Below are 22,196 nucleotides of genomic sequence, written 5' to 3' on the forward strand. Positions count from 1 at the left end.
CACATAACAGCGTTCCGTGCACCTCAGTGTTCAGTCATGCCGGCCACATGACCACGGAAGCGTCTTCAGACAGCGCTGGCTTTTCAGCTTAGAAACGGGGATAAGCACTGCACCCTAGAGTCGGACACGACTGGTTGGGGACACCTTTACCTTTACCTTTTTTATTTCATTAGACTTCAATTGGTGGGTTGTAACTCACAATGTTGGTTGCACCGGTAGCGCCATTGCTATTTTTTTCTTTCATTAGTTAAAAGATTTAGAAAGAGAAGGAAAAGGGGGAAAGAGAGAGGGAGAGAGCAAGAGAGAGGGAGAGACAATTAAAGTGGGTGTCAGGTGTGAAAATTTGAGACTACTGGAGGGAAATACAAGAGATTATGCATGGGATTTCAGTTTATTGTGGTTGGCACGGAAAAGTGAAAGAGTACTCTGCTTCATGACACGATGTTGCTAAAAGAAAGTATGGAGAAGAAACCAGCCTTGATGAATAATAACTAGGGATGTACGAAGATGTACAGCTGCCATTTGCATCCTTGCAGCTGTGATAGGCTACGTAAGTATTTACTTAGCCTATCACGGCAAGCCAAAAAACCCCAAAACAGCATAAGCAAATGGCGGCAGCTACAGCGGCCGCCATTTGCGTTCCCTATTTTTCGCCGTTTTAGCCTACGTAAATATTTATGTAGGCTATTACGGCAAAAAAAGGGGGAACACAAATAGCGTAGTGGGTGCCATTTGCGTTCCTTTTTTCCCACCGTTTTAGCCTACGTAAATATTTACGTAAGCCATTACGGCGGGGGGAAAAAGGAACACAAATAGCGCCCACTACACTATTTGCGTTCCCCTTTTTTTCGTCGTAATAGCCTATGTAAATATTTACGTAGGATAACACGGCAAAAAATAGGGAACGCAAATGGCGGCCACCGTAGCCGCCACAATTTGCATATGCTGTTTTTTTTTTTTGGCCTACCATGATAGGCTACGTAAATACTTACGTAGCCTATCATGGTAGCCTGGCTGGATGCAAATGGCAGCCGCTATGGCCACCATTTGCATCCACAGCAGCCCGACAGCCCTGGCCGGCTGCTCCGCGGTGCTGCCGTGGAGCAGAGCCAGCCGGGCAGGATTCCGGGGAGGAGGACCGGATTGCCTCCCCCCCGTTGAGGATTCCGGGGGGAGGGATGGAGCACCTCCCCCCCACCGCGAATCACATCTGCGAAAAGGTACATCCCTAGTTACTCACTCACTGGAATCCGTGGCGGAATTCTCTGCCATCCCTAATAATAACTATTTTCAGCCCTCACTCTTGGTAAAAGTCAAAAATCAACTAGCAGAATTGTGAACGTGGGAAGATGTAACTTTGTAGATGTAATTATGCCCATTTAGTGAATTGTTTCGTTTTATACAGGATACTTTTCTAGAACTCTGGAACTAGCAGGGGTTAGGGAATATTGCAGGCTTGCAAATATCTACTTCCTTGTGACCAGAAAGAATCACCTCCGGATGACCAGGCAGAGAAGTTGTACAACAACTGGTTGTTTTTAAATTTTAGAATACAAACAACTAATATTTGTGGGCAGGCAGGCGACGTTTTTTTGCGGGCTGGTAATTTTGGAGAGTCTGCATGGCTAGTTGGTTGCTCCTAATGATTTGCAGTTTTTGTCCTTCTGGTGTTGCCATTTACAAATCATGCAGTCACGTAACGTTCATAACCCAGCAGTTACGAATCATGCAAACAATGTGTGTGCAGTTTTGCTTCTGGTGACAGAAATTGCAATCTTTCTTGTTGCACATCTCTTGGTGAATATCCTGGAGGTGACAAATGTACCAAAAGAATATCAGATCCTTAGAATGCAATCCTAATTGGTGTGTGTGGGGAGAGTAAAGTGGCAGATTGCCCACCACTTCCTAGGCCCCATGGGGAAGGGGTGGGATGTATGGCTTTACTAGGCTTTTCTGCCCAGTATATCTTATTTCACTTGAATTCTCCCCCCCCCCCAGAGGAACTTTGGATACAGTGGATCTAAAGCAGGCTCCAGCCCTCAAACACCCCATTTTGGGGCCTACCTCCAGCAGGATCACTGCCAGACACTTCTGCAGTGTAACTAGTGGCTCTAAATGGACATGCCCATCCTCTCTGTCAGGGATGGGCATCTCTACCCTATCCTAACCCCTCTTGGATTGTCATCCAAGGGAATTGTCTCTTTGTAATTTGCTTCTTCCTCTCTACTGAACTAGATAAATGTAAACAAACAGTTCTGCTATGTTCCTTTTTTAATACATTATGTGGAAGAAGTTATCTCTTTTATTAGGATGTTTACAGCGGGCTGACAGACAACTCTCAGTACCATATCCTACTAGGATGCAAACCTCATAATATTAAACATTTGTTAAATCTGTTTACAGTACTTATTCCTTTTTCCTTGAGTAGTCAATTCAGATTACACCGTAGTGAACAGTGATAGAGGTGGTGAAGTAGAAATTATTTTTTAATCTTGAGCAAATAAATCAAAACATGCCAAAATGTGCCTTATAAGAAAGGCAGCTCTATAATTTATTTCAGCATTTGCTGGCAGTGTTTCGTTGAGGGAGGAATACATATTCAGTGTTCATCTAATTGTTTATTTAAAATGTCTTAATGAGCTCTGGGTAATCTGAGAAAACACTGAGTAATGAAAACACCATTTGAAATGAAGGCTTTGATGACATCTTTCAGCTGACTGTCAACAATATTTGACTAGACATGGCATTTTAGTTTTCTTCTCAATTTAAGGCTCTAACACATTTTTCCCCAAGACCTGTCCACCCACTAGCAGAAAGCAATGGGTACCCTACCTAAAATAGCAATGGTATTACGTTTTATATCATTTATCTTGATAGCATATGCAAGCTCAATGTGACTGCTTGATGACTGTTCTCTCTTTTATAAAATAGGATTGCCTTTTCTTTAAAAACAGCAAAAAGTCTTATGACACCTTAAAGACTAACAAATCTATTCTGGCATAAGTTTTCATGGACACTGTCTACTTCATTAGATGCATGAAGTGTTAAGCCCAAATTGTCCCATCTATACACACATCTTTGTGGGTGGGTGGGATGGATAGGTAAGCTGTGTTGTGAGAGGGAAATGAAATGCAAACAAGTACAGACAGTGATAATTATCCTGCCATTCCCAAAATGCTGTTGGGTGATAACACAGACAATTTCATGTGCCTATCTGTCTTTGAAATTCCTTTGTTCAAGAATGGCCACATTGAGGTCATTCACACAGAGTGTCCTTAGGGACTGAAATGTTCCCCCAGTGGTTTCTGAACATTGCCATCCCTTATATCAGATTTGAGTCCATTTCTTTTTTTGCATAGAGACTGGCCCACTTGTCCTATGTAGAATGCAGAGTAGGGTAGTGCTGCCAAATTATGGCATATGTCACATTGGAAGATGCAGGTGTTGTCAGGGTTGGATCTGAGCCCATAGAATCCCAAAGTAGCTCAGATTCTGAGGAGGAGATAGAGTTCGTGGGAGAGGAACCCCCTCAGGTTTCAGAGACGCAGCTGGAGGGGGAGCCCCGCCGCTCACATTCCTGGGAGCGATACTGACCCTGGCATGGAAAGGGAGGGACAACTTGAGCTTATAGATGCGAGGTGCAGGTGCAGGCATAAGCGAGAGGTTGTGGGAGCCGAGCTGAGGTGCTCAGCCCATTTGGCTCAACGCTAGCAGCTATGCCCCGAGACCCCATGGGAAAGGGGGAGAATTTCCCCTCCTATAGGGATGTACGAATTATGTACCTTCCATGCCGCTTGACTTCCGCAGTTTGCGGCCGGTGCTCCGTACCGTCGTTTGCAAGCCCCCAGAATTCTCTTTTTTTTCCGCTCCAAGAATTACAAAGATAAATCCGTACCGACAGCCGTAATTCCGGTGCTCAGCCATCTCCATGAGTCTGCATAACTTCTGTAAGAAAGGCTATTTTTCGTAGATATTTACGTATTTTTTCCCCTGCCCTGAGACATGCAGTAATTACTTTCAGCCAAAACACTTCCCCCTCCTAGGGGCTTCCCAAAACAAGACTGTCCTGGGTGTGCCTGAGCGATGCACTCTTTGTTTAAAGCAACGCTGTTTGAAAGAAAGAAAAAACCTTTTAAAATGACCATGCCGGTCTGGAGCCCTGCATGAGGTATTATTCCCCCTGCTAGGCTTTCTATTTCCACATCCAGCGTTGTTCTTGATGTTGTGAGGCTAAAATGGAGAGGAGAACCAATTCTGTGCATGTCTACTCAGAAGTAAGTCTTATTGAGTTCAATGCGACTTACTCCTACACATGTCAGCACCCTACTTGCCCCCAGCTCAGCTTTGTATTTCCACATCCAGCTCATTATCAAACCTGTTAGTTATCTCACTGGGTGACTTTGGGCTGGACTCTAGCCACTACATCATACTTCTGTTATATGAAACTCATGAAGAAAAAGAGACAGTATAATGGAAAGTTCTTTCTGAAGCAGTCACATTTGTACAAATACAGCATGAAGCGAAAGATCAGCAACCTTCTCTTTGTTTGAATAAAAAGCATACTCTGCACATGCTCAGGGAATGGACAAAATGAGGAATAAGCATACCAGGGAATATGAAGAACTATATTCTTCTAGTATGTGTGTGTGTGTGTGTGTGTGTAATGATGGAATCTCCCTCAATCCAGCTGTTCCCTGGAACCCCCCCCCTTCACCCAAGGGTCTTCTGAGATAACTAACAGGAGGTTTGATAATGAGCTGGATGTGGAAATACAAAGCTGAGATGGGGGCAAGTGGGGTGCTGACATGTGTAGGAGTAAGTCGCATTGAACTCAGTAAGACTTACTTCTGAGTAGACATGCACAGAGTTGGTTCTTCTCTCCATTTTAGCCTCACAACGTAAACAACAACACTGGATGTGGAAACAGAAAGCTTAGCAGGAAGCATAATACCTCGTGCAGGGCTCCAGACTGGCATGGTCATTTTAAAAGGTTTTTTCTTTCTTTCAACCAGCATTGCTTTAAACAAAGAATGCATCACTCGGGCACACCTAGGGCAGCCTTGGTTTGGGAAGCCCCAAGGAGGAGGAAGTGTTTTGGCTGAGAGTAAACGGAGACGGAGGATTTAAATTGAAAAAGAACACCCACAAACAAGGCAGTGAGAACAATTCATTAAAAAAATGTAAGTATTTATTATCAGAATATACTACCTTGTGTTTTTATTTACAAAAATTTCACGACTCTGTGCGGATGACAAAAAAAAAAGCCGCATGACTGCTGGCTCCACAGGACCACCATTTTGTGGTGCCGTTCCGCAGAGGATTCCGTGGCACGGACTGAAGGGAATTCGATCCCATTTCAGTCCGTGGCGGAATTCTTTGACATCCCTACCCTCCTGCTCCTTAAGTTTAGAGAGTTGCCGTGCTTTTCTCCAAATGGAGACCAACTGATGTCCTAACCCTTAGAAACCCCTGGTAGGCTGTTCCTTTGTCTTTCCTCTGAGTCTCAGGCAATTAGAATCTGTAAGCCTCATTAGGTTGAATGGAAATAAAGCTTTGGAAAGCAGCTCTTTTGTCTGACTGTTGATTCTGGCTATTGGAGGGCTGAGAAGACTACAGGGACATTCCTGACAGATGTATGAACCCCTGATATTGTGGATAGCATTATTAGGTCCTGTAATTGTGGTCCCAGAATAAATGTAGGGACAGAGTTGGCACCTGGCTCCTGTGTCTATCTCCCTTGCAAGGTCTATTGCTGTTGGTGAGTATCCTTTTTAGGTTGCTGTCTGTAAACAAGTATGGGCTTACCACACATTGTCCAGGATGGGTTGTAGATCACTAATGATACATCTGGGTGGTCTTAAACTGGGAACTACAGGTGACAAGAAGTCATGTTTTGTTGTTTTCTCTTCTGGGCCTATCTTAATCTCAGGAGAGAGTAAAGTTGCATTCTCCTCTCATTGCCTTAAAAGAACTTATATGGAGGGTGGGAAGGGAAGGGATAATTTACCCATTTGCTCAAGGGAAGGAACCAGAGCTGGTGGAAGGTGAGTCAGTAGCAACAGCAGCTGGGAACCTCATGTTGCCAAGAGCATCTGGCAAGGTGAAATAAGAATGAATGTGCTTGGAGACATTTTCCAGTCACTGCTGCTTGTATTGGCACCTGGAGGGATATATCTGCTCCTTTCTTCTAGTAGCTAATACAGGCAGAATGAGGCTTTATTACATACATTTTCTTATTAAGAGGGTGCAAAAAAAAGGGGGGGGGGAGATAAAAGGGGGCATGCCAGTAGTACATTCCTCAAAGATACATGGCTGAGGTTCAAGACACCACACAGAGAGAGATTAGTTACAAATAGAGGTATTTGGGTCTACATGTAGTACATTCTAGGCTGACTGAAAGCACAATAAACGAGAGGAAAGCAAATGAAGCATCCTAAAACATAATGTAGTCTCTGAGCGAAACATCTGCCACATTTTTCTATGATGGAAGGAGGACAGGTGTTGCATGAGTAGGGGAGAGCCAATCATTTCTAATAGGGCTGTGCACTGCTTCCGCACGAATCCTGAATAACGAGGTGAAGCGGGCTGCTTTGGAGGTGCCTTGGCATGATCCAAAGCTGATCAGAACAGCACCGAGGTGCACTGAAGCGAAGTGGGTTGTTGCCGAAGCGCCTTGGTCTGCCTTGGAGATTTGTAGCTCTTCTGATGCCTTCTGAGCAACCCAGACAGGCTGGCTCCAAATTTAGGGATGGGGGGAATTTCTCCCCGAAACTTCGGGGGGCCGAGTGCCAATGCATTCGGCCCCCCGAAATCGGCAGTGAAATTCTCCGCCCCCCGCCCACCCCTGGGATGGGACTTACCTTTCACGAATGTTGCTCCCGGCGGCAGGTCCTGGCGGCGGTTTGTCAGGTCTTTGTCAGGGGCGGGGGCGGCAGCCGGTCTTCCAACCGGCTGCCGCCGCCGCCACCATTACAAGGAAAGTAAAAAAAAAAACAAAAAAACCCGTGATAGGCTACGTAACGATTAACGTAGCCTATCATGGCTAGATCTCCAAAGTCTCTTTGGAGACTTAACATTATTAAATGTTAAGAATGTTAAATGAATGTTAATCATTTGAATGTTTAACATGAATGAATGTTAATGTTAGCCTATCACGGGTGAAAATAAGGGCAACGCAAATAGCGTTCCCTTATTTTCGCCGTAGTCTACGTAAATCTTTACGTAGACTACAGGGACCAAATAAGGAACGCAAATGGCGGCTCCCTATGGGGGCCGCCATTTGCGTACGCACTTTTTTTTTTTCCAAAGTACCCGTGATAGGCTACGTGACGATTTACGTAGCCTATCACGGCTGACTTTGCAAATCTAGCCGTGATAGGCTACGTTAATCGTCACGTAGCCTATCATGGGGGTAGTTTTTTTTTTTTTTGTGGCCTGGTAGACGGGGCGCTTCTACCCGGCCTGATTTTCGCCAGCGAGGGATGGGGCGCCTCCCGCCCGGCCTGAATTTCAGCCGGGCGAGGTGGGAAGCCTCCCCCCCCTCGCCTGAACTTCGGGGGGAGAAGCGAAGTGCCTCCCCCCCACCGCGAAAAAAGCTGCAGGACAAGGTAAGTCCCTTTCGTACATCCCTAAAATGTATTAACTAGGGATGTCAGAGAATTTCGCCATGAATCCCGGGGAGGCCGAATGCCAGCACATTCGGCACCCCAAAATCGGTGGCGAAACGGTCTGCCGCCCCGCCCCCCCGGGACGGGACTTACCTTGGGCGACTCCTCCTGGCGGCTCTGGCAGTGGTTTGGCGGCGGTTCGGCGGCAGCGGCCGGTCTTCCGACCGGTTGCTGCCGCCGTCATTTCCAAGTTTTAAAAACAAACAAACAAAAAAAGTGATAGGCTACGTAAACATTTACGTAACCTCTCACGGCTAAATTTTAAAAAACACCATGATAGGCTACGTAAATCTTTACGTAGCCTATCACGGCTGAGTAAAAAAAAAACCGCGCGTACGCAAATGGCCGTGCCCATGGGCGCCACCATTTGCATTCCTTATTTTGGCACATGTAGTCTATGTAAACATTTACATAGACTACGGCAAAAATAAGGGGAACGCAAATAGCGTAGCGTCTACGCTATTAGCATTCCCCTTATTTTCGCTGTAGTCTGTGTAAATGTTTATGTAGACTACACGTGCCAAAATAAGGAACGCAAATGGTGGCGCCCATGGGCGCCGCCATTTGCATACACGCGGTTTTTTTTTTTACTCAGCCGTGATAGGCTACATAAACATTTACGTAGCCTATCATGGCTGACTGCAGGGACGCAAATGGCGGCGGCTATGGCCGCCGCCATTCGTGCACCTGGCCAGCCAGGATTCGGGGGGGAGGGACGGAGCGCCTCCCCCCCCCGGCCAGAATTTCTGGGGGGGGAGGGACGGAGCGCCTCCCCCCCGGCCAGAATTTCGGGGGGAGGGACGGACCGCCTCCCCCCCACCGCGAATCAATTTTGTGAGAAGTTAAGTCACTTTCGTACATCCCTAGTTAACTTGAGAAAGATAAGGATGTGGAGAAGAGGAGAAGGGAGGGGGGAAGAGAGGAAGAGGGAGGGACCTTTGGCAAATGGCAACTGTAGTTGTCAAATTAGGGCTGCCTGGAACCCAGCAGTCTCCAATAAGTGACAATGGTGGAGGAAGGGGGGGAATACTGGAGTGGAGAGATCAGCTTGCATATGTTCATTGCGAGAGAGAGAGAGCGCACTGGTTAGGTGGTGGCTGGTTTTGTTTCTTGTTAGAGAGAGTTCTCGTGTGTGTGTGCAGCTTTGTGTTTCTTCTTTATTAATTCAACTCTTTCTTTCTTTTGTAGATTCTTATTGAAAATCCCAAACATTTAGTACTTCATTTGAGTTTCCTCCCTGGTTCTTTTTCTCCCTCCACCTGATCCTTCTCTAATATGTTTTACCTTTCATTCTTCTTGTTTTTTCTTTTAAAAAACCAGAAATTTTTACTTTAGTTGCCTTGCCTCATTCTTTTGCTTCCCCCCTTCTCTCTCTCTCTCTCTCTCTCACGCATACACTTTCCTGTCCTTGTTCTTGGCTCCCCTCCTCCCCCTTCTCAATTCTTGTATTCCTTCCCTTCCCATTTTTGATATGTTTTCCCTAATAAATAAAGAAATACAAAAAACAAATAAAACCCTTTTCTCATCTGTTAGGATTATAGATAGTCCCCCTGCCCTTTGCTTGTAGGTAATTCAGTGTTTGCTTTCCTTTTGCCTGTGTGTGTGTGTGTGTGTGCGTGTGCGCACGCACGTGCGCTTGTGTTGTGGACAAGCAAAGTGTGTATGGCAAAACACTACACAGTCCACATTTAAAAAAACAGTGGGCGGAGCACTACACACACATTAACACCTATTATTTAAAGAATATAATACTACACTGTGTGGCAAAGCCCGCCCGCCCAATATGAGGCATCTTCGGGGTCTTGTTGGTAGGGGCAGAAGTGGGCGAGGTGCTGCTGCGACTAGCAGCACGGGTAGGCAAGCTGGCTCTCACCCAGTCTGGATAGTGTGTCCTGGTGTAGCCGGGCAGCAGAGTGCGGAGGCAAGTCGCAGTGCCTGGAGGTCACTGTTTGAGGAGGCTGGTGCAGACCAAAGGAGCACCATCTCCTTATATAGTGGAAGAGGGGAGACCGCTGATGGATGTTACGTCAAAGTGTCTGATGTCCTCAGCGTGGTGGAAGGTCAAGAGGAGGAGATCCTCCAGAGTGTGGTGGAGGATGAGCAGCAAGCAGAGGCTCCAGCACCCTACCCCTTTTCCATTGTTCCCCCTGCTCATGTGGTGACCCCCGAGACTCAAGGCAGGCAGTCTCTGTCTCCACAGAAATGTCAGGGCAGCATCATGGCTGGGCAGCTTTAGATGTCCTTGGAGGAAACTGATTATCTGGACTCATTTCAGTCTGGTTTCAGGCCAGGGTACGGCACTGAAACAGCCTTGGTTGCTCTGACTGATGACCTACTCTGGGTGAAGGACAGGGGGGGTGCTACCCTGTTGATCTTCCTGGATCTCTCAGCGGCTTTTGACACAGTTGATCATGGTGTCTTACTGGATTAGCTCTGCAGGATGGGAGTTGGGGCCACTGTGCTACAGTGGTTCCACTCCTACCTGCAGAGCCGATTCCAGAGAGTGGTATTGGGGGATTCCTGTTCTACCCCATGGCTATTAAGCTGTGGGGTGCCACAGGGTTCTATTCTATCCCTCATGCTGTTCAACATCTATATGATGCCATTGGGAGTGGTCATTAGGAGTTTGGGTGGGGTGTCACCAATATGCTGATGATACTCAGCTCTATTTCTCCTTGTCGTTGGAGTCGGCTGAGGTGGTGAAGGTGCTGGACCACTGCCTGGAAGCTATAATGGGCTGGATGAGGGCCAATAAACTGAAGCTAAATCCTGACAAGACAGAAGCTTTGTGGACTGGTGGTTCCCGAGTCTGAGAATTGGGTAAGGGACCTGTCCTGGACGGTGTTGCACTCCCCCTGAAGGAGCAGGTGCGTAGCTTGGGAGTACTCCTAGATCCATCCCTATTACTGGAGCTCCAGGTGGACTCTGTGGCCCAGAGTACTTGGGGCCAGCTTCGGCTGATCTGTCAGCTACAGCCTTTTCTGGACAGGGATAACCTAGCCACAGTAGTACATGTGCTGGTAACTTCCCGATTAGACTTCTGCAATGCACATTATGTGGGGCTGCCCTTGAAGACAACTCGGAAGTTGGAGCTAGTGTAAAATGCAGCCGCTAGACTGCTGACTGGAACACCTCATAAAAAACATATAACACCAGTTGTAAAGGAATTGCACTGGCTGCCAATATGCTTCCAGTTGGAATTCCAGGTGCTACTGATGACATTTAAAGCACTAAGTGGCTTGGGACCTCTATATTTGAGGGAGTGCCTCTCCCTATATCTGCCTGCCTGAGAACTGGGATCTGTTGGAGGGGTCCTCCTCTGCATCCCACCAGTATGAGATACACACTAGCGAGGGACGTGGGAGAGGGACTTCTCTGCTGTGGCACCCTGGTTGTGGAATGCCCTCCCCCTAGGGATGGGGGAGAATTTCTCCCCGAAACTTCGGGGGGCCGAGTGCCAACGCATTCGGTCCTCCGAAGGTTGTTCGGGGAGAAATTCTCTGCCCCCTGCCCCCCCCGGGATGGGACTTATCTTTCACGAATGTCCCTCCCGGCGGCGGGTCCCGGCAGCGGTTCGGCAGGTCTTCGTCAGGGGCGGGGGCGGCAGCCGGTCTTTTGACCGGCTGCCGCCGCCGCCATTACAAGAAAAGTAAAAAAACCAAACAAAACGCCCCTGTGATAGGCTACGTAACGATTAACGTAGCCTATCACGGCTAGATTTGCAAAGTCAGCTGTGATAGGCTACGTTAATCGTCACGTAGCCTATCACGGGTGACTTAAAAAAAAAAAAAAAGCGCGTACGGCTAATGGCGGCCCCCATAGGGTCTACGCTATTTGCGTTCCCCTTATTTTCGCCATCTTAGTCTACGTAAATGTTTACGTAGACTAAGACGTGCCAAAATAATGAATGCAAATGGTGGCGCCCATGGGTGCCGCCATTTGCGTACGCGCGTTTTGTTTTTGTTTTAAATCAGCCGTGATAGGCTACGTAAACATTTACGTAGCGTATCACAGTGTTTTTTTAAAATTTAGCCGTGATAGGCTACGTAAATCTTTACGTAGCCTATCACATTTTATTTTGTTTTGTTTTAAACCTGGAAATGGTGTAGGCGGTAGCCGGTCGGAAGACCGGCCGCCACAGCCGCCATCGCCGAGCCGCCGCCGGAGCCGCCGCCGCCAGGAAGATCTGCCCCAGGTAAGTCCTGTCCCGGGGGGGATGGCGGGGGGGTGGCAGGCCGTTCCGCCACCAATTTCAGGGGGCCGAATGCGCTGGCATTCGGCCTCCCCGAGATCCGTGGCAGAACTTTCGTACATCCCTAGCTAAAACTAGCACATCAGCACAAAAACTACTACAGCCCCAGGTAATGTATATTCCAAATTCAGCCAAAGAGAGCCTGAGGTGATCCACTGTGAAGCTGAATGGGAAAAGGAAGAGGGGTATTGCACTTCAAAGAAATCTACAGCAGAGATTATGCATAGTGACCTCCTAATCACTGCTTCAACACCTAATTTCTCTGATTATCCCTTTATGACCTTTGGTTTGAGTTTCTGAGAACAGCACATTTTACCTGTGCATAGTACAAAACCTATTGGGGCAAACCGTCTGAAATTGGGCAGGTGGGATTCCCTCCATGGGATTGGAGAGGTCTCCAAATTCCATGCACCTCTGTACAACCAGTGAAAAGTTATAACTATTTGCTTTGAGAGTTTTTGTTGAAAAAAATAAATTTTAACTCCACCTAGCACAAAAACCACTGAGCCAAATTGTCTGAAATTTGGTAGGTGGAATTCTCTCTATGGGGGCTGACAGATCCCTGAATTACATGGATTTATCTTGACAGTTGAAAAACTTATGGCCATTTCTATTTTCCAATGCAAGTCAATGGGAAAACGTCATATCAGAATGATTCAGATGTCTGAATTTTGCTTCTGATCCCAATCCAAAGTGAAGTAGATGGGGTGTGAAGTGGTCTGAAGTGAAGCAGAGCTGCTTCAGAAAGTTCAAAGTGACATCAGAATCAAAGCAGGGGGTCTGTGCACAGCCCTGATTTCCAAGTATGTGAAAAAGACAGAAACATTTTATTTTCAAAGTGTTCTATAATCCTGGTTTAGTTCTTATTTTATTTTATTATTCTTATTTATTATGTTTCTATACTGCCCCATAGCCAAAGCTCTTTGGGCGGTTTACAAGGATGATGTTGCAACTTGCATAAGTTGTATTTTATCAAAGTAACCAGAATTGTTTGGAGAAATAGAATATTAGAATCATGGGGGATTAGTCATGCTTTGCACATCACGATAACCCACCATGGGTTAGTTCCCCATGCGGGGCTCTGAGATGTGCACCGGCCACCATTTTGAATATGCAAACCACACTGGGGGTGTGCCATGGCTTGTCGTGTCATGCGAAACCCAGTGTTGTGGGTTATTTGAGGGTTAAACAACCCGAGGAAAACACTAAAACAGCCCATGGGTTCTGATGACATAACAAGCCATGGCATGCCCCTGCTGTGGCTTATGTTTTCAAAATGGCAGCTGAGCCTTGTCTTGGAGCACCATGGGTGAATTAACCCACAGTGGGTTACTGTGACATGCAAACCAGGTCACTGAAATCAGTAAGACTTAGGTTAATCATGTTTATTTTCACCTACTGAATTCAGTGGGTGTACTCTAAGCATGACTAAGTGTAAATCCAATCCGTGGAAAATAGATCATACTTAGGTAAACTTCTATAGTTATAAAGGCGTGCATACCAATTTTTAAGGACACATACAAATGTAGATAACATACTGAAATGTTAAAGTGGCCACTTTAACATTTCCATATGTTATCTAAATTTGCCAGATGTCATAGTTTGCCCTAGACATTTTTGGTTTGTGCTGTTGTTTCCCTACTGGGCCTAAGATTCTTGTCATGTTTTGTCTAATAACATCTGACAAGCCTAATGCTATATAGGTTGTTTCTTTACAGCTAAAACAAGACTCAAAATAGGTCACTGTGCAAAACAGAGAATTTTACAGCCATTGTTCTCAATGGGCAACATAATGGGCTGCCTTAGTCTAGTAAACTTTAACAGGAAAACATTTGACATTTGTGACCTTTCTTTGCATTTTGGTGACCCAAACTAGATTCCCAAATTAGTTTGATCTGACAGGAACAAGATATTATCTCAGCAGATATATTTCCCCAAACATGCATTTGCCCAAGGTAACAAGTTTACTGGACTGAGACAGCACATTGTACTGTCCATTGAGAACAATGGCTGATAAATGCTCTCTTCTATACAGAACTCTGTTTTGAGTGTTCTTACTTTAATTGTAAAACATGACCATTAGGCTTGTCAGATGTTATTAAATAAAATATCACAAAGCTCTTAGGTCCAGTGGAGGGAAAATTAACCCAAATCCTAGAGCAGAACCCTATCTAGAGCAAGGTTGCAGAATCTCAGGCTGGGGGCAAAATCTGGCCTTCTTTGGGTCCCAGTATGGCCCTCTGGGTTCCCCAGAAGGCCATGCGCCCTTCCCCTGATGCTTTGCCCTCTCACCAACCACCAATTTTTGGGTGATTTTCCAGCTTTTGTGCAGTTTTCCCCCATTGTAAAAGGCTGAAATGTCGTCTAAGGCTTAGGGAGCAATCCTATGGCTCCTAGACGGTATCGGACTGGCCATAGGGTATTTCGGATTCCCCAATCCGAGGTTTGAAACAGCACTCTGACCTCAGAGGGGGTGATCAAGGCCTCAACCCCCCTCCCCTTCCCAGCTGGCACAGAAAAAAAATGCACAGGCTGCACTCCGAGGTCAGGAACTCAACCTTGGAGAAGGGGAGAAGGGGCGTTACAGTGAGTGGGGAAGGGAGGAGACAAGAGAGGCCAGGGTAGGAGCTATCCTGAGGCTTCTTCAGCTCCCTTCCCTCCTGCTCCAAAGCACCCCAGCTAGAAGGGCAAAAAAGCCCATCTAGTGACAAATGCAGGGCGGGAGAATGGGGAGGTGAAGTTTGCCTCTGCCACTCCTCCTGCCCCGCATTGGATGACTGTGAGGCTCCAATTTTAGGGGCTTATGCTCGTCAAGGGTGCAACCCATAGGACTGCACCCTTAGTTACTGGCAGTTTTAAGCTAAAATTTGGAATTTTGGCCTTGCCCCTTTTGCCTTTGTCCCTATCCACCGCTGGAATGCAGCCCCCGAAAGCTTCTCCGAAAAGGAATTCAGCCCTCAGTTCTGCACCCCTGGTCTCGAGCAGAGCATGGCACCTGGCATATTTAGGTAGCATACTGAAATGTTCAAGCGGCAGATGCTGTACTAGTGTGGAGAAATTTTGGAGGGCACCCATCAATTCTTGCACCTACCATCTCTGCTCTGGAATTGCCCCTCGCCTCAACTGTTTTTGCCTCAGCCATGCTTACTTCAGGTTTTGGAACCTAGCCCTGCCATAAGCTGTTTGTTTGATTGTTTCAAAGAAAGAAAGAAAGATAGTGTGCCATAACATGTGTGACAAAGTGGATGTGGGCAGATTTCTCAACATTGCAGGAGCTATTTCACCATCTCAGGCTCTGGAGATTTGCCCAAACTGTAAGTCAAAAAGCCATATAGTGGTTTACTGAAAAGTTCTTTGTTAAGCATACCTATGAGCAAAATGCCACAGCAGGTTGGCAGCTGTTGTTTTATATTTATCACAGTGTAAAGAAGTCAGTGCAGCTGCTTGCAAGTTTTAAACTTTCTTGGTGGCATACTGAATGCATCAGTTTTTACTCATCTCTGTCCCTCTCCCCCACCCCCACCTAGGATGCTTTTGAAATACTGGCTGAAAACTATGAGTTCAGGGAAAACGAAGGGGCTTGCCTGACATTTAGGAGAGCTGCTTCTGTGTTGAAGTGTCTTCCGTTTACTGTCATTCGAGTAAAGGATGTTGAAGCACTGCCCTGGATGGGAGAACAGGTCAAAGGAGTCATTGAGGTAAGATGCAGAAAGTGATATGCAGGATAGTGTCTTCAAGAAACAAATAAAGGCTTTTATCTCAAGGTAGTCCTACTTAGGGTAGACCCATTGAAATGAATGGGACTTAAATTGGACTAACATTGGATGCAACCCACTCACAACACAAACATGCATAGGATCATGTGTGGGATCTGGCAGTGGCCATGAATGGGTCAAGAAGGAATTGAGGTAAAGGGTCAAGGCAGCCAGAACAGTGGCATCAAGGAGAGATCCACCCAGCTGTGGGGCGCTAAGAAAGTTGTGAAGTCTGTGTGGGAGGAAAATGCTGCTGATAATTTGACTTGAGTACGAGTGGGAATCGTTTTTCTGAGTCCTCCACTCTTTTATAGAGCAGAGGGGATTTCTGTTGAGATATGCTGGGAGGAGAGGGAGCGGAAAGGCAATCACATCAGTGGCATCCATTGCAATGAGGGAGGGAAGTGAGGAGGGAAATCAGGGTCAATCTAAATGGTAACTTTTAATCCATAGCATGAAGCTATGACTATTCTTTTTCATTGAGCTTTTCTACATGAGGATTTTTTAGCGCAGGGAAAATGGTGTATTATTTGTGAAAGCGAAAGAAAATGTAGTTTCCTACTGTAATTGCATTGTTCTGCTATAGCAGAGCACCACCTAGACGTTATGTAATGAAAAAGCAGGAAAGGAAATGCTCTTTGTGTAGCGCTAGGATCTCAATTCTGCAACAAAACTGAAAGTAGATAGAGTGGATTAACAGCCTCATGTAGAAAAACTCTTATGCAAAAGTAAGAGCAGGGGGCCAAATCCAGGTCAGGGACCTCATGTGAAGGGCAGTGGAGCTTGTCCACTGCTGTAGTTTCTGTGTGGAATGCCATGCCCCCCGCTGTGCACCTGCAATTTGCATTGGAAAAAAGCCTCCACTGAAGCAACTGGAGGCTGTTTTTTCTATACACATTGCAGTTGCCCTCCCCCAGAACTAGATTGGGACCACAGTGAGTGGCCCTATGCACCATGCTAGGGTCCTGATCTGGATCTGGTCCCCCATGCTTACTTCTGAGTAAGACAAAAGAACAGACATAGTTGCATGCTACATGCTGAAAGTGATGTGTGATTAGGCTCTCAGTCAGCGTCAGGGGAGAACCCCTGTCCCCAAGGAGGAGTATGAGGAAAACCTGCATGCATAATGCTGCTTCCTGCTTAGTGTGAGCTACAGGAGATCCCCCCGCCCCCCGTTCCACAGGTGCAAAATAATTCCATTGTACATTTCTTTTGAAGGCACTATTTCATTCATTCATTCATTCATTCATTCATTCATTCATTCCATTTCTATACTGACCAGTAGCTGAAGTTCTCTGGGTGGTTCACTGCAGTAGAACTGTGCTCCTAACAATTAAATAAAAATAAAAATAATTTGGCAAGTAATCCCTCCTTCCCTCCTGCTGCTGATTCTTTTCAGCAGCAGGCATAGGGTAAAATCCAACATAAGTCCTACTTAGAGTGAACCCACTGAAATGAGTAGGACATAAGTTAGTCACAACTAATTTAAATCTCAGTCATTTCAGTGGGTCTGCTCTAAGCAGGACTTATGTTGGGTTGTGGACACATTCTTACAGTGCAATCCTATGCCTGTCTACTCAAAGTTAAGCCCTATTGAGCTCAATGGGAATTACGCCCAGGTAAGATTACAGCCTGAATCTCAAAACAGAATTGCTAAGCATTTAAAAGCTGAGGATGGTAAGTCAATGGGCTATTGCCTTATAAACACATCCTACAAAAAGCTTATCTGCAATAGAAATCTGTTTAAATCTGTGTAAATAGGTATGTCTCTTATATATACAGGATATACTAGAAGAAGGGGAGAGTTCTAGAGTGAATGATGTGCTAAACAATGAAAACTACAGATTAACTAAAGTAAGTCTCTTTTGCTCTTTTCCTTTTTGCTGTTGCCAAAAACCTTGTATGATATGTATTGCCTTGCACCATACCCACTGTCCCTAGAAGTCTGGTTACAGTGTTGGTTGGATCAGGTGAGAAAATGGTTGCATGATGCTGCAATCCTATACATCATGGATGGAGAATTTGGTCTGCCAGGCCAGCCCATCCAGCCTGTGGGGCCTCGGGTGAGGCCCTTGGTCTCCCCAAAGCCCTACCCCCTCAGAATGGACAGCAGGTGGGAGAATGCCTGAGCTGTGTCTCAGTTGCTTTGCTCCTCCATAGCCCTCCCTCCCCATGTAGGGAACGCAATGGAGGAGCAAGAATGCAAAGGAGGAAAGAAGCCAGGACCTTGGTGGGCTTTGTTCCACCTGGGCTGCCCCTATCTGGTGAAAGCCCATGAGGAGCAAAACAGCTCCTCATCTGAGGCACCACCTTGAGGAGCTGTGGTTGGTGCTTTGGCCAGGGACCCAATGGCATCATGGGTGGGCCCCACTCCTGATGTCATCTGGCCCATGGGAGGGGCATGGGGGGCAATCCAGCTCCTGGCCCCCAAAAGGTTCCCAACCTCCGCTATACAAGCTTACCCGGAAGTGAGTACCATGGACTTAGCATCATTGCCAGGACATTGTATGGAAAATGGGCTGAACATGGGGGCAGCCATCTCCCCCCCCCCCATACAGCAACAGTACATCATGATATGGCTTCATTCTCATTGGGCATCTGTTTAGCAATGATGGATGCCACTGGAACAGCCCTACCATGGCTTGAAGCCACAAGAAAGTTGGGATTTAATATTTTTTATCCCCAAAAGGAGAAATTCACCCTCTGCTGCCTCATCAGAAAAGTAACCCCCCAAATATGGGGAATGTTTTTCCCTCATGCGCCCCACCCCCTATCCTGAGAGGTTGTTTTTATCCAGCCCCCACCTGTGCAAAATTGCGGAAAAGTAGAAGCAAGTAATCCTTATTTGCAGGTAACTTTAGTTGGCTCATTTGGGGCTGATTTCCAAGTAAATTTGTTTAGGCTTGGTATAAGTGCACATAAAGTGATTTAGGATGCATTCCTATATACATTTACCTGGGAGTAGACCCCATTGAACTTGGTGAGGCTTACTTCTGAGTAACACGTATAGGATTGCACTAAGATTGGTGAATCTAACTTTACTGACAGTTGTAAAAAAAGAAAAGTAGAGGTGGGAAAGTTTAATTTTGTTTTTTACTGCCATTGATAGTCCATACTTTTAAAAAAATACTGTTCTAATCTTTATGACAGAACTAATAAAACTTCTGTGAATCCTCCTGATCCTATTAAAAGACCACTAAGCCAACAAAGTAATAAAAATTAATAGATAAAGATCTAAATAACTTTTGAAAAATGAGATTACAAAATATAATCACTCTTCCTCACAAACAGCAAGCTTTCCACAAAGAGTAGGTAATTTCACTTGTTATATCTAAAATGTAGAGTAATATGTATTTTAATTGTCCAGGATTTTCATCCTTTTCTTTATCGTAATTGCTTCAAAAAATAACAATAATCTCATTAGAAGAAAAAGATAAAATTAGCATAGCCCACATTCAAAGACTGGAAATTCACCAGAAAGAGAAAATTATAATGGGACTCTACTGCCAGTTCTCAAATCCTATGAATGGCAGTGAAATGTTTGAGAGACAAAGCATTGACAAAATGCATATGAATAATAAGAGCATTGTTCCTCTGGGATATCAATTCACACCTGAAAAACTTTGCTTTCCTTCATTTTCCCTATTATGTTCCTTTAGCAACTGTCCCCTGGTTAAGAACAACAAAATCCTTGGGAACAATCCACCAGGATCTCCTGCAAAAGCCCCAGTGAAGCTGCTAGCTACTTGCCCTGGGAGGAAGCAGCCATTGGCACCAGTAGCTGCTTCCTTCACCATAACCATGGCACTGAGGGGAAGTTAAAAAAACAAATGCCCCCCCCCCATGCTGCATTCCTGATGAGTGGGAGGGATGTGGTGATGTGGATGGTGTCAGACAGCTGGTGCTGGGCTGCACTACGTGCCAAGTGTTCCCACTCCTGATCACCCCTCACAGCTATTTACTGATTTATTGTTATTTGTTGTTTATTGAAATGCTTGCTAGATTTTTACAATAAAAGAATTTCCCCTTCCCCTCCTAATTATTGTTGGGGTTGTATCCAATGGATGGTATTCAGTGTCAGTCTAACTTAAGTCCCATTCCTTTCAATGGGCCTACTCTAAGTAGGACTAATGTTGGATACAACTCATTGTGATATAGGACATTTATCAATAAGTCTCTATTTCCCGTTGTTCTCTCACCCACTTCATCTCTCCCACCCGTTCTTCCTTTCGGCTAACTGACATACGTTAAGTTTTGTGTATTTAAAGTTACATCCTAAACTAAATTTAAAGTAAAACCCTGACACGTTGAATTCATACATGCATTTAATGTATTGTCTAATTTGACCTCTTTTAAGAGTGGAACTCATAGGGTAAATGGTAGAATTGAGAAAATAAGCAAGTCTAGGGATACGTAATATGCACATATTTTGGACACATATTCCCTTCTATGCTATCTCCTGCTCATATCCACTATTTCTCTACACTGGAATATGTGTAAACTAGCATGTAAATAGACTATGCCAAAATAACTAGAAAATAACCATTACCACTTGCTCTGGCCATCTTGCTTTAATTATGGGCGGTGATAGTAGGGACTTTGGTCCCACAGAAGAAAAATGTGCATTTCCTTTTGTAAAGCTGCAAATAATGTGGTTTCATACATTTCATTAAAAGAAGTTGTCAGTTGGCATAAAGGTACTGTGTTATTTTCATATTTCACAGGATACAGTAAAAGCAACAGTGGGGGGTTAAGGCTCTTGCCTTTGTGATACAATCAAAAAGAGGCAAGGGAACATGAAAAGTTGTTGAACAAAGCTAGCCCTAGCGTCCACAGTTGGTTAAATTTAATATGTTCCCACTCTACATAGCTCTTTACTTCTGTTTTTGGAGTGGGACTGAAGACATCTGAAAAGTGGTACAGGATGGGTTTACGGACTCTGGAAGAAGTAAAATGTCATGCGAACCTGCAACTGACAAGGATGCAAAGAGCAGGTAACACCCCCCCCCATTAACACAAGACTTTAGGTTGAGGCTTGAAAACAGCATTAATTAGAATAGTATGCTTATTGATGAACATACAAATATCGTCTGTTCAATCAATGTGTGTCCTACACATTTACTGGCTGTTCATAGACTATGCAGTGAAGTTTTTTTGTTTTGTTTTGCCCTAAATTTTTTGAAGACCACTCTTTCCCATAACCCCTTCATGGATCACTGCCTTGTTGTGGCGAAGGGGCTTGCATAACTCAGTGAAGCCATAAGCTATGCCGTGCAGGGCCACCCAAGACGGACAGGTCATGGCAGAGAGTTCTGACAAAATGTGGTCCACTGGAGAAGGAAATGGCAACCCACTCCAGTATTCTTGCCAAGAAAACCCCATGGAACGTATCACAAGGCTAAAAGATATGACGCCGGAAGATGAGCCCCTCAGGTCGGAAGGTGTCCAATATACTACTGGGGAAGAGCAGAGGGTATTTCCAAGTAGCGCCAGAAAGAGTGAAGCGGCTGGGCCAAAGCCGAAAGGACACTCACCTGTGGATGTGTCTGGTGGTGAAAAGAAAATCCGATGCTGTAAAGAACAATATTGTTTAGGAACCTGGAATGTCAGATCAATGAATCAAGGTAAGCTGGAGGTGGTCAAACATGAGATGGCAAGATTGAACATCGACATCTTGGGAATCAGCGAACTAAAATGGACAAGCATGGGCGAATTTAATTCAGGTGACCATCATACCTACTACTGTGGGCAAGAATCCCTTAGAAGAAACGGAGTAGCACTCATAGTCAACAATAGGGTGGGAAAAGCAGTACTGGGGTACAATCTTAAAAACGATAGAATGAACTCAGTACGAATCCAAGGCAAACCATTCAACATCACAGTAATTCAAGTCTATGCCCCAACCACTGATGTCGAAGAAGCTGAGGTTGATCGGTTCTATGAAGACCTACAACACCTTCTAGAACTAACACCAAAAAAAGATGTCCTCTTCATCATAGGGGATTGGAATGCTAAAGTAAGAAGTCAAGAAATCACCGAGATAACAGGCAAGCATGACCTTGGTGTATAAAATGAAGCAGGACAAAGGCTAATCGAGTTTTGCCACGAGAACACGCTGATCATAGCAAACACTGTTTTCCAACAGCACAAGAAATGACTCTACACATGGACATCACCAGATGGTCAATATCAAAATCAGATTGATTATGTCCTTTGCAGCCAAAGATGGAGAAGCTCGATACAGTCAGTCAAAACAAGACCTGGAGCTGACTGTGGCTCAGATCATGAGCTGCTTCTTGCAAAATTTCAGCTTAAATTGAAGAATGTAGGGAAAACCACTAAACCATTCAGGTATGACCTAAATCATATCCCTTATGAATATACAGTGGAGATGACGAATAGATTTAAGGGATTAGACCTGATAGACAGAATGCCTGAGGAACTATGGACAGAGGTCTGTAACATTGTTCAGGAGGCAGCAACTAAATTCATCCCAAAGGAAAAGAAATGCAAGAAAGCAAA

The 22,196-nt window shown here is 45.3% G+C and overlaps 1 protein-coding gene across 1 annotated transcript in view; it reads left to right on the forward strand.

The window, feature by feature from the left end:
• DNTT (DNA nucleotidylexotransferase) overlaps nt 1–22,196 on the forward strand; it is a 174,782-nt gene that overhangs the window by 43,185 nt on the left and 109,401 nt on the right. The window contains exons 4-6 of the mRNA XM_084841922.1: nt 15,447–15,617; nt 17,457–17,528; nt 20,545–20,668. Of these exons, the coding sequence (XP_084698048.1) occupies nt 15,447–15,617; nt 17,457–17,528; nt 20,545–20,668 (367 nt within the window). The remainder of the gene's footprint in view (nt 1–15,446; nt 15,618–17,456; nt 17,529–20,544; nt 20,669–22,196) is intronic.

Source organism: Heloderma suspectum, chromosome 3 (genome assembly GCF_057233095.1).
Source record: "Heloderma suspectum isolate Gila_16-S chromosome 3, 16-S_ref, whole genome shotgun sequence".
Taxonomy (NCBI): domain Eukaryota; kingdom Metazoa; phylum Chordata; class Lepidosauria; order Squamata; family Helodermatidae; genus Heloderma; species Heloderma suspectum.